General features: G+C 50.4%; 2 protein-coding genes across 5 annotated transcripts; one reads left to right on the top strand and one right to left on the bottom strand.

Moving 5' to 3' along the window:
* The first annotated feature begins 546 nt into the window (after positions 1–546).
* Positions 547–6,557, top strand: MIF4GD (MIF4G domain containing). Of its 3 annotated transcripts, none has more exons than XM_072645672.1 (6): positions 547–673; positions 2,040–2,175; positions 3,886–3,995; positions 4,317–4,472; positions 4,792–4,884; positions 5,301–6,557. In XM_072645672.1, exons 2-6 carry the CDS (start codon positions 2,094–2,096, stop codon positions 5,526–5,528), a joined length of 669 nt encoding a protein of 222 aa, XP_072501773.1. In that variant the 5' UTR covers positions 547–673; positions 2,040–2,093; the 3' UTR covers positions 5,529–6,557. The 3 variants fall into 3 exon arrangements, with proteins under 3 accessions (XP_072501773.1, XP_072501774.1, XP_072501775.1); XM_072645673.1 differs by lacking the exon at positions 547–673 and adding an exon at positions 970–1,055; XM_072645674.1 differs by lacking the exon at positions 547–673 and adding an exon at positions 1,058–1,188.
* Positions 6,420–14,190, bottom strand: MRPS7 (mitochondrial ribosomal protein S7). Of its 2 annotated transcripts, none has more exons than XM_072645671.1 (5): positions 13,896–14,190; positions 8,605–8,796; positions 8,419–8,482; positions 7,904–8,071; positions 6,420–7,219 (listed from the first exon to the last, which is right to left on the bottom strand). In XM_072645671.1, exons 1-5 carry the CDS (start codon positions 13,961–13,963, stop codon positions 6,998–7,000), a joined length of 714 nt encoding a protein of 237 aa, XP_072501772.1. In that variant the 5' UTR covers positions 13,964–14,190; the 3' UTR covers positions 6,420–6,997. The 2 variants fall into 2 exon arrangements, with proteins under 2 accessions (XP_072501772.1, XP_072501771.1); XM_072645670.1 differs by lacking the exon at positions 13,896–14,190 and adding an exon at positions 10,410–10,597.
* Between the last annotated feature and the right edge of the window lie 90 nt (positions 14,191–14,280).

The raw sequence follows: 14,280 nt of genomic DNA, 5'->3' as shown, positions 1-14,280 counted from the left end.
CTCCCGAGCGGTCCAGGACACAAGGTTAAGAACCCCGTGGCCGAGGGTGTCCCGTGCCGTGATGGGGGTTGGGGGCAGGGATGCCGGACATTTGCCCCTTCCACGTCCAACCCGCCCTCCTGAGACCTCTCCGGGCTGCCCCCTCCTGGGCTACTACCAGCGAACGGGCTCTGGGCCAGGCTCTCGATGATCCCCGTTCCCTCCTCCTTCCTACCGGCTCCAGGTGCTTCGAGAAGCGTCCCGGGGCTCTGCCGGGCACTCCCTTGGCACAGCTCTCCCCCAGGTCGGATGTATCTCCGTTTCCCCCCTCCTGGGGCTCAGGTTGCCTGTGCTTCGGGCGAGGCGGGCAGCGCAGGGGAGGTGCTCGTGTGAGGCCGTCCCGGAGCCGGCCGTCCCGCGCCCCACCTGCCCAGGCAGCGTCCCCGAGCCCGGCCGCACCGACCCCGGGGCCGGCAGACGGCGCTGGCGAGGCGCCTTCGGGGCCCTGGCTCCGCCCCGCTCGGCCTGCGCCGGGTCCGCCGAGCTCTCCGGGCGCGTTCGGAAATGACCTAACCGGGAGGCTGGCTCAAGCTGGTTGCGGGCAGCAGCCCGGGCCGCCGAGGGAGCGTACCATGCCCTTGCGGATCCCGCGTCCGAGGGCGGCGGGAACCTAGGGCCGGCTTGGCCCCGGCAGGTGGGTGGGGGCCCCTGCGGCGCGCCGGGCAGCGCGTCCGGCCGCTTCCAGATGTGCCACCGGCCCAGGGGTGCTGGGGGATGGGAAGTGGCGGGGCGCGGCAAGCCCGTCCTGGAGGGGCTTGGGGAACGGAAACCCTGAGGGCTGGAGATTGGGGGAGCTACCAGGAGCAGCCTAGCCTCCGCCCCGCCCCCGCCCTCCCCAGGGGTGGTGCCCAGGACGGCAGCCCGGGAGCCAGACCTGTTTGGAGGCAGAGCCTGGTGTGGACCCTAGCGAGCTGAGGCCAGCATTTGGGGCGCGTCTCCTGCCCTTAGGCGGGTCCTTAGGGGACGCGCTGCGAGGCCCTCCGGCAAGGGAATGTGGGAGTCCTGATGGAGGGCAGGTGGGGCATTTGCGGGAGGCCTCTCGGGTCCCAGGTGCGGCAGAGCCGGCGGGGTCCAGGCCCTGGAAGCCTGAGGAGCTGCTGGTTCCAGGCGGAGGCCCCTTTCCCCTGCCAGGTTACCCCAGGAATACGGGTGAATCACAAGCCTGGAATTGTGCTGAGCTCTGTGGTTTGGGGCGCGCGGAATGGGACTCGGGCTTGGGCGGAGTTTCTGGCGTCCGCCTAGAGCACCACCTGCCCAGTTCAGCAGGGGTGCGAGCCCACCAAAACCAGCCTGGCACTGACCGGAACTGGAGGATTCTCTTAAGTCGTCCTCGATGTTTTGACTCTTTTAAGAACTGAGATTGGAGCTTCCAAAAATGATGAGCCTTGCCCAGGCTCTGCTAGATAAGCAGACACGGTGGAGGCTTTCCCTCTCCTGTGTTCCACCACAGCACAGGAGCCAGGCTAGGGGTTTTTGTTTTTGCCACGCCTCGGCTGGAGGGTCGGGCAACTTTGTTTCTACTCACTCCCGGTGGGGGACACGAGGGGCGGTCTGCAGCAGAAGCGCAGTGTACCGTGTGTGGCACTGGACTTACAGCCGGGAAGACCCGGGTTTCAATTCTGTCGCTGCCACTTACTACTATGAGACCCTGGGCAAATCTTTTAACTCCTTGTAACCAATGCCTCACTTTCCACATCTGTAACGTGAGGCTGGTCTGGATGAAAGCATCAAGGTCCCCTCTAACTTAATGATGCCCCCCAAATGTTAGTGCCTTCCTTTCCAGACTACCTTGTGTTTACGTGTGTTAATTTTACATTTATGCGGTATATATCTTTATATGTATTTCTTGTGTCCCCTCCTCCTTTACAGTGTAAGCTCACAGTGATCAAAGGTATTTCATTCTTTGTACCTGCGTCCCCTATACCAAGCACAGCGCCTAACATGCAACAGGCATTTAATGGATGCTTGGTGACCTCCCTCTTTCCTTACCACCCCTCCAGGTGTTGCCAACTAGCCCTGCCCCCTAGCTGTTGCTGGGGGTGGGCTGGGCAGTCATGGGTGAGCCCGGCCGTGAAGAGTATGAAATCCAGTCCTTTGATGCAGAGACCCAGAGGTTACTGAAGACTGCCCTCAAAGGTGAGAAGGAATAAGTAGGGGGGAACTGCTGAGCAGGAGCAGGGGTTGGGCAGTTGGTGCCACAGCATACCTATCATCTGTATTAATCACATTTGCAAAGAAGTGGAACCTGAGCAAGTGGTTTCATCAGTTTAATTAATCCTCTACTTATTAGTGAATAAAAAGATTCAAGATCTTGAATTGGAAAGCAGGGAATGATAATTTAAAATGGGTACATCTTGAGCTTCCACTAAAAGGTTCCCTCCAGTCCTTCCTTGTGAGACATGGAGGTAAGCATAGTTTCCTTACAGGCCATCCCAGCAGAGCCCAGACCACCAACTAAGTCTGACAGAACAGAAACTTCATTCAGGCAGGGGCTGTTTTGTGTCTTTCTAACCCCAATGCCTGGCACCTCACAGGCACTTGTGGGCTGTTGGACTTGGAGAGGGTTAGCCACCAAGGCCTTAACTTTTTTGACCATAGCAACTCATAAAACCTTACAAAATTCAACAGCTAATAAATGTCTGCTGCATACTAGGCACTAGATAAAAGTAAAGCTGGAGGCATCATTATCTGCTTTAGAGAGAGGAAGTACCTATTTGGATGAAATCACACAATCTTTTTTGAGGCAATCAGGGTTAAGTGACTTGCCCAGGGTCACACAGCTATCACCTGAGGCCAGTTTTAACTCAGGTCCTCCTGATTTCAGAGCCGATGCTCTATCCACTCCCTGGCTGCCCCCAAATCATGTAATCTTGAAGTGAGCAGGTCTTGTGCTGAGTATTTCCTGCCTCAGTTTCTCAGGCATGACCTCCAAAATTGAGGCATGCATTTCAAAGCACTCAGTTTTTCAAAGGTAAGGGATTAATCAAATAAGGTACTAGAGAAATTTAGGCCAGTATTTTAGAAGGGGGTTGGGAAATATGCTTTATAATCCAGTAAACCCCATTCTAATTGCTTGTTGTGAAGAGAACTCTAATCTCAAATTATACCAACAGAGCATGTGCTCTCCTAAGAAGGCCTTGACTATGAATGGAGTTGGAGATGGGCCATATGTCTGTCCAAGGGCCAGTCAAGAAGTAGATCTGTATGAGCTTGTTACATGGACTAATAGTTTTCAACAACACTACCTTGAAAACTGCCACCCAAGTCAAAGAAAAGTGGTGTTTTTCACCAATGGAAGTAGTACTCATGCCAAAGAAAACTGAGTTTTTTATTGGCTCATTAAGTGACCCAGAACCCTGGTAGATAAAAGAGGGAAGTCTTTGCTCTTGAAGCACTTACAGTCTTACTCTTGGCTTTTGTTATAATGTCACCAGCTCTCCTCAGGTCCCCTGTTCATACCTGTTTCCTAAAACAGACCTTCAATGAAGAATATTTCATATACTGAAGAGGCAGTGTATAGCTAACATGTCTACAAGAACCAGCATTTATAGCACTTTAAAGTTCGATAAATGCTTAACAGGTTATCTCATTTGATTCTCACAACTCTGTGAGGTAGGTGTTATTACAATCCCCACTGTATGGATGAGGAAACTGAGGCATAGAGAGGTCACTCAGCTAGTTTCTGAGGCAGGATTCAAACTCCAAATCCAGCACTCTATGCCTGGGAAGCCCTTAGCAGCTGTCCTGTGCCAGAACTCTTGGGCAGAGGTACTAAAGGAGGGTAACATAATAGAGATAGGAAGAGCACCTCAATCTGTGGACTACCTCTCTTACCCTCATCCCTAGAACCTGGTGCTGTGGATTTGGAGAAAGTGGCCAATGTGATTGTGGACCAATCCCTGAAAGACTGTATGTTCAGCAAGGAAGCCGGACGCATTTGCTACACCATCATTCAGGTCTTGGGGTGGGGGAGGGGACTGGGGACAGTTGGTGGCTGGGGGAGTGCCCCCCCCCCCCCCTTGCCCCAGGAGGTGCAAGGGAACAGGCAACTGCCTCCAGGCTAGCTGAGGGAAGACAGGAAAGAAGCTACCAAAGGCCCACTGGGGAAACTTTTCTATCCTGAAACCACATAGCTTTCAGCCTAAGTGTCAGGGTAGGGGCAGATGGATTCTTCTAGGAGCAGAGGGAAAACCAGGGAAGGGAGGCTTTCAGCTGCAGACATCCTGGAAGAAGCCCCTGTTTACATCTGGGCTTACCCCACCTTCCCTGGGCCACAGGCAGAGAGCAAGCAAGCCAGCCAGAGTGTCTTCCGTCGGGGCCTCCTCAATCGGCTGCAGCAGGAGTACCAGGCCCGGGAGCAGCTCCGAGCCCGATCCCTGCAGGGCTGGGTCTGCTATGTTACCTTCATCTGCAACATCTTTGACTACTTGAGGGTGAGGCCAGTGAGAACCACCCACTTCCTGTGTCTCCCAACCCCACCCCAAACTAAGCCAAGCACTAAGCTCAGTTTTCAGGGGAACACTGCTACTCACCCCAGTAAATGGTTGATTACGTGCAGAGGCCTCATTACTTACTGAGGTTATGCAGCCCTGTGTTTGAGGCACTAAGGGTTCTTTTCCTAAAACTTGATATCCCAGTGGTCTCATGAGCCTCTGCCTGTCCTCTGGCTTAGGACTGTTCCTAGTGGACGTGGGGAACAGAACCTTTTCTCCTCCCTACTAACTCCAGTGCTTTGGGTCCCTCCTCCATCAGGTGAACAACATGCCTATGATGGCATTGGTCAATCCTGTCTATGACTGCCTTTTTCGAATGGCACAGCCTGACAGCCTGCACAAGGAGGAGGAGGTGGGTACCTCCCCCCCAGACTAGGTGAGGAGGAAAGGAAGCAGTCAGTGCCAGAGCTGCTAAGGGAGCAGGGAGAACATTTAGCTCCTTTCAGGAAGCTGAGGCTTTGCTGCCAGAGGCTTTGCAGTCTGCTCCCTGGGGCAGGAGTCTAAAAGCTCTGCTAAAAGGGTATTACCAGGGTCACAACCCATGAAGGGCAGAAAGCCACCAAATAGAATCGGGGGAGGAAGGCTGGATACCTAGAAAGAAAAGCAGGGACAACCCAACTGAGAGTCTTACAAGAAGGGGGAAGAGCCATGGCCAGGGAGCACGGATGAGTTGAGGGATCCTAGAAATAAAATTAGTGCTGGGGGAAAGGGAGGGAGAAAAGGAATGGGGACATGAAAGAATGGGGAATCCCTCCCCAACCCCTTCAGGTGGACTGCCTGGTGTTACAACTGCATCGAATTGGAGAGCAGCTGGAGAAAATGAATGGGCAGAGGATGGATGAGCTGTTTGGTCTTCTTCGTGATGGCTTCCTGCTCCAGGATGGGCTCAGCTCCCTGTCCCAGCTCTTGCTGCTAGAGCTTATTGAGTTCCGGGCTGCTGGCTGGAAGACTACACCTGCGGCCCAGAAATATTATTACAGTGAGGTTTCAGACTAGGCTGGCCCAACCTCAGGGCCCACTCACCAGCACCTTCCAGAGGGCTTGTATCTACACACATCACTCTCACCAAGATGGTGCCCCAGGCTCAGGCTCACACATCTAAACTCATATCCCCAGGGTTTTCTCTCTTCTGACTTGTCTACTACTAGGAGTTCTCCCCAACTCCAAGCTTTGGGCTTAGAGTAGTCCTGCCCTCAGCAACTTTCTTCCTGTCAAGCACTTCTGATCTTTTAACTTATTCAGAGAGGTGAGGGGCAAGGCAGCACACCGCCTACTCTAATGTACTTCAATTTCAGAGAAACACAAATGGAAGAGCTAGAAGGAACCTCAGAAAACAATGAGCTCACTCTCCCCCATTTCACGGATAAGAAAACTGAGGCCCAGAGAAGTTAAATGACAGATAATTTAGGTGTCTGAAACAGCATTCAAACCCAAGTCTTCCTGATTCCATGTCTGATGCACTAACAATCTACTGCCTCAATTAAATGATAGGACATTCCTCCCCAACTGACTCTCAACCCATTTTCCCACCCCCATTGTGGAACTGGGTAGTGAAGGACAACTACCATTCTCCCACTGTGCAACCATAAGTGCATCTTTTCCCTTGATGCCTCAGTTTCCTGATTTATGACATGAGGAATCAGTGGTTAAGAGCATGCTTTGACCTCTTTAGAGGGCAAAGCATGGAAGGGAGAATTTAAGAGTCAGATGACAGAACTGGGGCTAGGTCTTTGAACTACCTGAACGAAAGGGAGGCTTCACATGCCAACAGGCTGTGCCAGGTAAAGAGGCCAAGGCACCACAGCACAAGTAGTGCTAGAAACTGGGTTTATTTTGGTTTTTTTTTTTTATAACTTTTGTACAAAAATAACTTGGGAAACAAGGGTATTTTATCCAGACAAGTTTTAATGAGCTGCTGACCAAAACACTGGTTCAGTGTGGGATTTAAAAATATATATACACATATATAAGTAATTTATTATGAACCAGTGTAGGACTTTTTTAGTAAACATTTTCTAAAGTGAATGTTGCTTCTTTTTTTCCGAAAGCCAAAGGTTCAGCTGGGATTGAGGCAAAAGAAAAAGCTTTGCTCATCTGTGGAGCCCAAGCCCATGTTCTTTGCTCTACACAAATGTGACAGATTGGGGAAGGGGAGCCCAAGAGAATGGCACAGCTTGGTAATTCGCTACTCACATGCTTCCCCCACACATTTTTACCTGCCTTTTACCAAATGGTACTAAATGGATGCTTTACTATAATTCTGATTAAGAACAGCTGAGGTGGCTAGGCTACAAGAGAGGAAGTTTGAAGATGCTGTCTTCTAAGCTATAAAACCGCTCAATTTGAGACCTGCTGCCTCACTCAATGACCTTCCTCTGTTCAGGCTGACTTTCCCTGCAGCAGAAGGGCAGGAAGCTGAGCAGTGGTACCAGATTCTCACCTCATGGCTCAAGCCCTCCCACCCTCTACCACCATCTGTAGTGGGCAAAGGCTCGGTTAGCCTCCGCCATCTTGTGCAAGTCATGTTTCCTCTTGACCACAGGGCCTTGGTTGTGAAAGGCCTCCAGTAACTCATGGGACAGCTTTTCTGGCATCAGCATTCGACGGGGCTTCTTCTCCCGGCATTCTTGAATCATCCATTTCATGGCCAAGAATTGCCGGCGTCTGTCTGTCAGAGGGGCTGGGACCTATTTTGAGGAAGTGGGAGCGGTGAGGTAAGAGAAGCTAAGTAAGATGCTGCAGCAGGAGCTGGGTCTGCCACAGGCGAAGCCCCTGAGGAACTCCTGATCCAAGAGAAACCAAAGCAACAAAAATGTAATGTCTATTATTCACTCAATAAGCATTAAGTGCCTTTTATATGTCAAGTACAGTGCTAGGTCTTGGGGATACAAAAAAAAAAAGTCCCTACCCTACAGGGGCTAGCATGCTATTGGGGGGCAACAATCTATGCACCTGTCATAGAAGGAAATGCCAACCACATACAAAGTAAGTTAGAAGAGGGGCTCCCTGGGAGATGGCTCTTGAGCTGAGCTTGGAGGGAGCTACAGATCCTAAAGAGCAGAGATGAAGGGGAAGAGCATCCAGGCGTGGGACCACCTGTGCAAAAGCACAGAGAGGAAAGACAGAGTGCTGTGTACAAGGCACCCCCATAAAGTCTGAACAAACCCTACAATGAAATATGGAGAAGAACAACACCAGCCTCAAAGCCACCCCCTCCCAACCACAGGAGTGATGTAAACAGGCTTGTTTTAGACTACAAGTTTTTTGAAAATAAGAACTAGACCTACACTGGATACCTCCCTCCCTCTAGTACTCAGTGTGTGGACATACAAAATGGCACAAAGGATTGATGTTGGCTCAGTCCTGCTCACCTGATAGAAGCGGCCACCTTTAAGGATGCTGACCAGGCCCAAGATAGGCTGACAGTTCTGGAGGGCCTGGTGGAAGATGGTGTAAGGGTTACATTCAATGGTCTCCCGCTCCTCAGCTTTGGCTTCATGGTATTTTTTAAATTGCTTTCTCTTGAGGGTTTCCAGAGTCTGCAATAGAAATACAATGAGAGAAACCTTCAGAAAAATTCCCTGAAGGATTAATTAGCCTAGCTTTAGCTGAAAACTTCCTGTCATTTTATTGGGCCTCCCCTTCCTCTTCCCTCTTGGAGGAGTGCCAACTTGAAGTCCTTTTCTAAAGATCCTCTAGCTTGAACACTAAGTTCATTCTATTCTGGTAAAAGCCCTGGTTGCTGTTGACCTGACCCCTGACTCCTCCTCTCCCTTTCCCCCATCCCAGTGCAAAGTGCACTAACTGGTCTCCTCTGGGTCTGAGCTAATGTAGTTAGGGGTAAAAAGGGGCAGAGGAGAAGAGGGACAGGGAACGTCACCCTTACCTCAATCATCAGGGACCTGGCCAGTATTTTGTTTCCTCCTTTCATCATCATGTTGGTGAATTTACTTCAAGAAAAAAAGCAAAATGTTCAGACCTCTGATGATTACACAGGGGGTTCCTTAAATTCAGATTCTTCCCTAAAGATGGTCATTGCCCACGGACAGAAGAAAGCACCATGTGGTCTAACCTGATCACCGGGTCCTCAAACAAAGAGCTTGTCTTCGATGCTGGGGGAGCTTTGAAAATCTGTGTGGTTCTGAGATCCCGCTCAAACTTCTCCTCTTCAGTCAGCTCCTCCAAGGGCTTAAGATAGTAGTCTTTATCAAGCTGGGGTTCTTTGTAATTAGCATCATAGCGGCTCCATCTCACTTGTGTCAATCTGGAGGGAGAAGGTTGGATAAGAAGTCATAAGATCAAAGGACTTAGAACTGAAAATAACTAAATTTCACTGAGTCTAAATCTCTCATTTCACAGGTGAGGAGAGTAAGGACCAAAGAAGGGGAATAACTTGTCCAAGATCAGACACATGGTAGGGTGTGGCAGATTGGGCTGTAAACCCAGGTTCCCTGACTCCAATTTAGCTTGGCTTTTTGATTCAACTCGCCTTCCTGAGGGTCAGGAGACCAGATGTGAGGCCAAGTTGCTCACCTGAATTTAAGCAAAAGGAATTCTGGCTTTTTAGCCTCAGGGTAAGACCACCTCGGAGAACCATCAATCCCTTCTAGGAGCACAGGCTACTTCCCTCACCCCCAGAGCACAAGCAAGATCAGTAACCAAATATGGGTTCAAATCCTGCATCTTCTGCCTCTCTGTGTAGCCTTGAGCAGGTCATTTAACCTCCCAGGGCCTCAGTTTCCTCATCTGTAAAGTGAAGAGGGTGGACCACATTGGTTAACCAGTAAATAAGCAGTTAAAAGCTTTTTAAGTACCAAGCATTGAGATGGCCTCCAAGATCCCTTAACTTCTCAATTTATGATTGTGACACCCCACCCCCCAGGGCCAGGTGCCTTGGATCCGTGTGGTCCTGAGATCCCATTCAAGCCTCTGTTCGCTCAGCTCCACCAAGGGCTTGTAGTAGTACAGCCTTTAATGAAGCCGGGGTTCCCTGCAGTTGAGGTCACAGTGTCAACCTCACTGTTTCGCAGCTAAGAAAGCCGAGGGGTGAGGGGTGATCCGTGACAGGAAGCTGAGGCTTCCAGGTAGTGTGCACAGAAGAAAGCTCTGGCCCTGGACCGAGGGAGACTGAAATTCAACTCCAGTCTCAGTCACTAACTTACTGACTGTGACTCCACTTGTTTGCCTAGGTTTTCTCAGCCGTAAAATGAGAATAACAAAGCACCTCCATCCCAGGACGTGAGGAGGGAGAGACAACAAATGCGTGTAAAGCTCTTGGCAAACGCTGGGATGGGATACCAACGCTAGCTGCTGCTGCTGCTGCTGCCAGGAAGGAAACAGGCGTTTAGACGGCGCCTACTGCGCACCGGGCACTGCTAAATGCCCGCTCTGTGCCAGGCACCAGGCCAGGCCCGGGTTCCAGCGATAAACAGGAGAGCTTCCGCTTTTGTAACGATAATAACAGACAGCACGGATATAATGCCTACTACGTACAGGGAGGTGCCCACGCTGTGGGGGGCGCTGCGCACGCTTTACAAAACTCGCCTCGCTGAACCCCCTCCCCGGCTCCGAGCTCCCGCACAAGCGGACGCGGCCCCCGCCGGGAGCTGCGGCTCCGAGGCAGCTGGGTGACCTTGGACCAGTCACCTCCTCCCCCCCAACCTGTAAGGGGGAGGTGGCCTGTGTGGTGCCCTAGGTCCCAGTCTGCTCTACCTGCTCCCGGGCCGGGCGGCACCAAGCGGGGCTAGGATGGCGACGTGCAGGGAGATCTTCGCCCCCCGCCCCCCAGCCCGGGGGCCCGCTGCCCAGCGCCGCCGACGAGCACAGGCTAACGGTCCGCTCACCCTCCGCCCCCCCTCCCGACGCAGGCCCTCTCACCCCGGCAGAGCCCGGAGAGTTCTCCGCACGCCGGGACCCAGGAGGCAGAGGCAGCGCGCCGAACCCACCACGGGGGCCGCCATCTTGGCCGGCTCCAGGACCCTTCCAAGCCGGGAAGGGCTGCCCGCCGGCTTGCCTGAGCGACTCTGCGAACTCTCGCGATCTTTCATTCCGCCCGCCCCCGCCCCCACCCCAGCATGCTATAGGGAAAGCCAATTCAGTCCGATTAATCGTGTTTGAGGGCGACGAAGGAATGTCTTAGGAGCTAGTCATCGCCAAGCTAAGTGGGGAGATCTGAGTTCCAGTGTAACGCATCCTCACGGAACTCTAGTCAAACGATGACATAGCCCCCTCCCACCTTAACCCCCTCCAGTTTCCCTCCCACCCGCCTTGCTCCAGTGACTTTCGTCTTTGCTGCTGCTGGGATAAAACTCCTCTCTCCTCCAAGCATTTACCTTGACTACCCCCCTATGCCTGGAATGCCGTCCCTTCTCATGTCTGCCTACCGGCTTCTTTCAGATCCCAGCTAAATCCTCATCTCCGTCTTCTACTGGATGCTAGAAGCTTTCTTCCACTCTTCTTAACTGCAGCTCCTGCCCTCAATTACTTCCTATTTATCCTGTACACACATCCAATTACTGTGAATCCTGTGGAGTGGTTGAATTATACTAATTCTCACTGCTAATTTCCATTTGGCTGGAACCTTTTCTCTCCTCTCACTTTCTAACTCCTTAAAACCCCTCTTCTGCTCTCATCACTGCACAAAAACTATTACCAATGATCTCTTAGTTGTGAAATCCAATGGTCTTTTTTCTATCCTGATTCTACTGGACCTTTGACACTTGATTTATCTCTCCTGGATACTCCCTTATTTCTTTAGGTTTCCTAGGCACCACTCTCTCTCCTGGTTCTCCTCTTACCTGTCTGACCTCTCCTCTGTCTCCTTTGCTGGATCCTCTTCCAGATCATGCCCTCTAAACATCCCTCAGGCTTCCCCAGGTCCCTCTCCTCCCTCTCTGCTACTTCACTTGGTAATCTCATTGACTCCAAGGTATTTTTTTTTTTCCATCTCTGCTGATGGTTCGCAAATGTATATATCCTGCTCTAACCACCCAGCTGACCTCTAATCTTGCATCTTCAACTGCCTTTCAGGTATCTCAAACTGGATGTCCAGTAGATATCTTAAACTCAATACATACCAAAACAGATCTCATTGTCTTTCCCCCTAAACCCTCTTTCATTCTTAATTTCCCCGTTTATGGTGAAGAGCAATACCATCCTCCCAAGTCCCTCAATCTCAAAACCCAGGAGTCATCCTGGATTCTTCACTCTCTCATCTCCCCATATCCAATCCAATATTGCCAATGCCTGTCAATTTCACCTTTGTAACACCTCTCAAATATACCACCTTCTCTCCTCCACTCTAGTTCAGACCCTCATCACCTCAAGCCTGGATTATTTCCATAGCCTGCTGGTAGGTCTGCCTGCCTCAGGTCTCTCCCCACTCCAATCCATTCTCCAGTCAGCCTTTAAAGTGATTTTCCTAAAGCATAGGTCTAATCCTACTCAGTGAGTTCCAGTGGTTTCCTCTTGCCTCCAGGAGCAAATATCAAATGCTCTGTTTGACATTCAAAGTCCTTTATAACCTAGCTCCTTCCACCTTTCCATTCTTCTTATACTTTACTCTTCAACATGTATCTGTACCTTTCCATCCAGTGACCTTGGTCACCTTGCTGTCCTATGAACAAGACACTCCATTTTTGGGCTCCAGCTTTTCCACTATCTCCCATGCCTGGATACTTTCTGTCCTTATCTTTGCCTCCTAGCTTCCTTCTAGTCCCAGCTAAAATCCTATCTTACAAAAAGCGTTCTCCAGCCCCTCTTAATTCTAGTGCCTTCCCTTTGTTAATTATTTCCTACTTATTTTATAGACAGCTTGCTCTATGTGTGTGTGTATATACATATGCAATGTATATGTATGTATGTGTGTATGTATGCTGTCTCTCCTATTAGAATGGGAGCTCCTTGAGAGCAGGGACTCATGCCTCTTTTTGTATCACGAGCACTTAGGACAGTGCCTGGCACATAGTAGGTTCTTATTAAATGTTTGTTGACTAACTGATCTAACCAAGTTTTGTTGGTTTTTAGAGAACAATGTTCTAAAATTATAAATTTTAGGAAAGGTGTCGATTGAAACTGGTCAAGGGAGTTGAGTTTGCTCACTTGAGAGTTCCCTATACCAATGAAATCAGAAGCCCTAGCCCTTGTCCCTGTCTTTATACAGCTATGTGCCAAACAAGCACTGAAATACACTCTGGAGCTATAAAGACAAATAGCCCTTGCCCATCCTTACCTACCCTCCATTGGAAGTGGGAGTGGGAGTGGGAGAGTATGCAAGGTAATTTGAGGAGAGAGAGAGCATTAATAAATAGAAGGATTAGAAAGGGCTTCCCATAATACCTATGAGGTTGACTAACATAACAAAACAGGAAAAGATAAACATTGGAGATGTGGGAAAATTGGAACACTAATGTATGGGTTGGTAGAGTTGTCAACTGATTCAGCCATTCTGGAGAGCAATTTGGAACTATGCCCAAACAGCTATAAAAATGTGGAAATATGATTGATTTTAATATGATTGTACACGTATAGCCTATATTAGATTGCATGCTGTATTAGGGAGGGGGAGAAGAGGAAAAATTTAGAACTCATAATCATAAAAGGGAATGTTGAAAACTAAAAATAAATTTTAAAAAGAGCTTCCTATAAAAGACATGAAAAGGGAATGTGTTTCACGCATAGAGCCTAACACATCCTGTGCAAAAAAACCATAGATGCAGGAGTTCAGAAAATAATTAGTTGGACTTTCTTTTTCTCTTTATTTCTCTTCCTTTTCTTTTTTTTCTCCTTTCTTTTCCCTCCACATACGGAATCACTCCCTTAACTGTAGGTGTTCTGCCCAAAGGGAATTTCAATCTCTGAAACTTTTTTTCTCTTAAAGACCTCCTTAACCCCAAATCACTCTGACTCTCATTGATTGGCCATTGATTGGTCCCGGTCCCTAGCCCTACTTGGTCACTATTTGGGCCCTGATTGGCTCAGAATGAACAACTGTTTCTGTTTGGTCCAGAAACCCTGAGGGTCTTCCCCTCCCAGATCTATTTTTTTTAAAGAGGCTGTTCTTTGTCTCATTTCTTAGTAAGCCTTAACCACTGAGTGGGTGCTGCCTCAATCAAACTGAGACCTGTTAAAGCCCTTAGCTTGAAAAAGCCAAGGTCTCCCACTCCGCATCCTGAGCCGTATCCAGTTGCCCTGATTCCCATCTGGCCACCAGACCCAGATGGCCCCAGAGGAGAGCTGAGGCTGGTGACTTTGCACGGCCTGCCTCACTTAAATCCAAGTCACTTGCACGTCCCCGCATCACCTCCCTGATGGACCTCATGGTCCTCTTCCAGAACGGAGGACGTGATCCTAGCTGTAACTCACAGTGCAGCGTGAGAGGAAGTGAGCCCAGATAGAGGGCCACCTGGCGAACCCAGGTGAGGAGTCTGCATTGGATCCCGGGGACGATGGACAGGCCAGGACAGTCTTCATCTCCAGAGTGACGGGCTCGGACTTGGGCTTTATGAAAATGATTCTGGGAGTGGACGGTTTGGAGTAAGGAGATCAAAGGCCGGGAAGAGAGCCCACCTGCGAGGTTACTGCCGCGGAGTACGGGGGGTAGGTGGACTGGGGTGGGGACACGCTGGGGGACCTGCCCCACCCCTTTCACACCCCACCCACGCCGGATTTCGTAGTCACCAAATCCGACGCAGGTTTCCCCGGCCCCGCCCATCTTCCGAGAAAAGGGGGAAACCACTTTTTGGCCCCA

Source organism: Notamacropus eugenii, chromosome 2, assembly GCF_028372415.1.
Source record: "Notamacropus eugenii isolate mMacEug1 chromosome 2, mMacEug1.pri_v2, whole genome shotgun sequence".
Lineage (NCBI taxonomy): Eukaryota > Metazoa > Chordata > Mammalia > Diprotodontia > Macropodidae > Notamacropus > Notamacropus eugenii.
The sequence above is the reverse complement of the archived record's forward strand: the minus strand, read 5'-3'. Positions and strand labels throughout refer to the sequence as shown.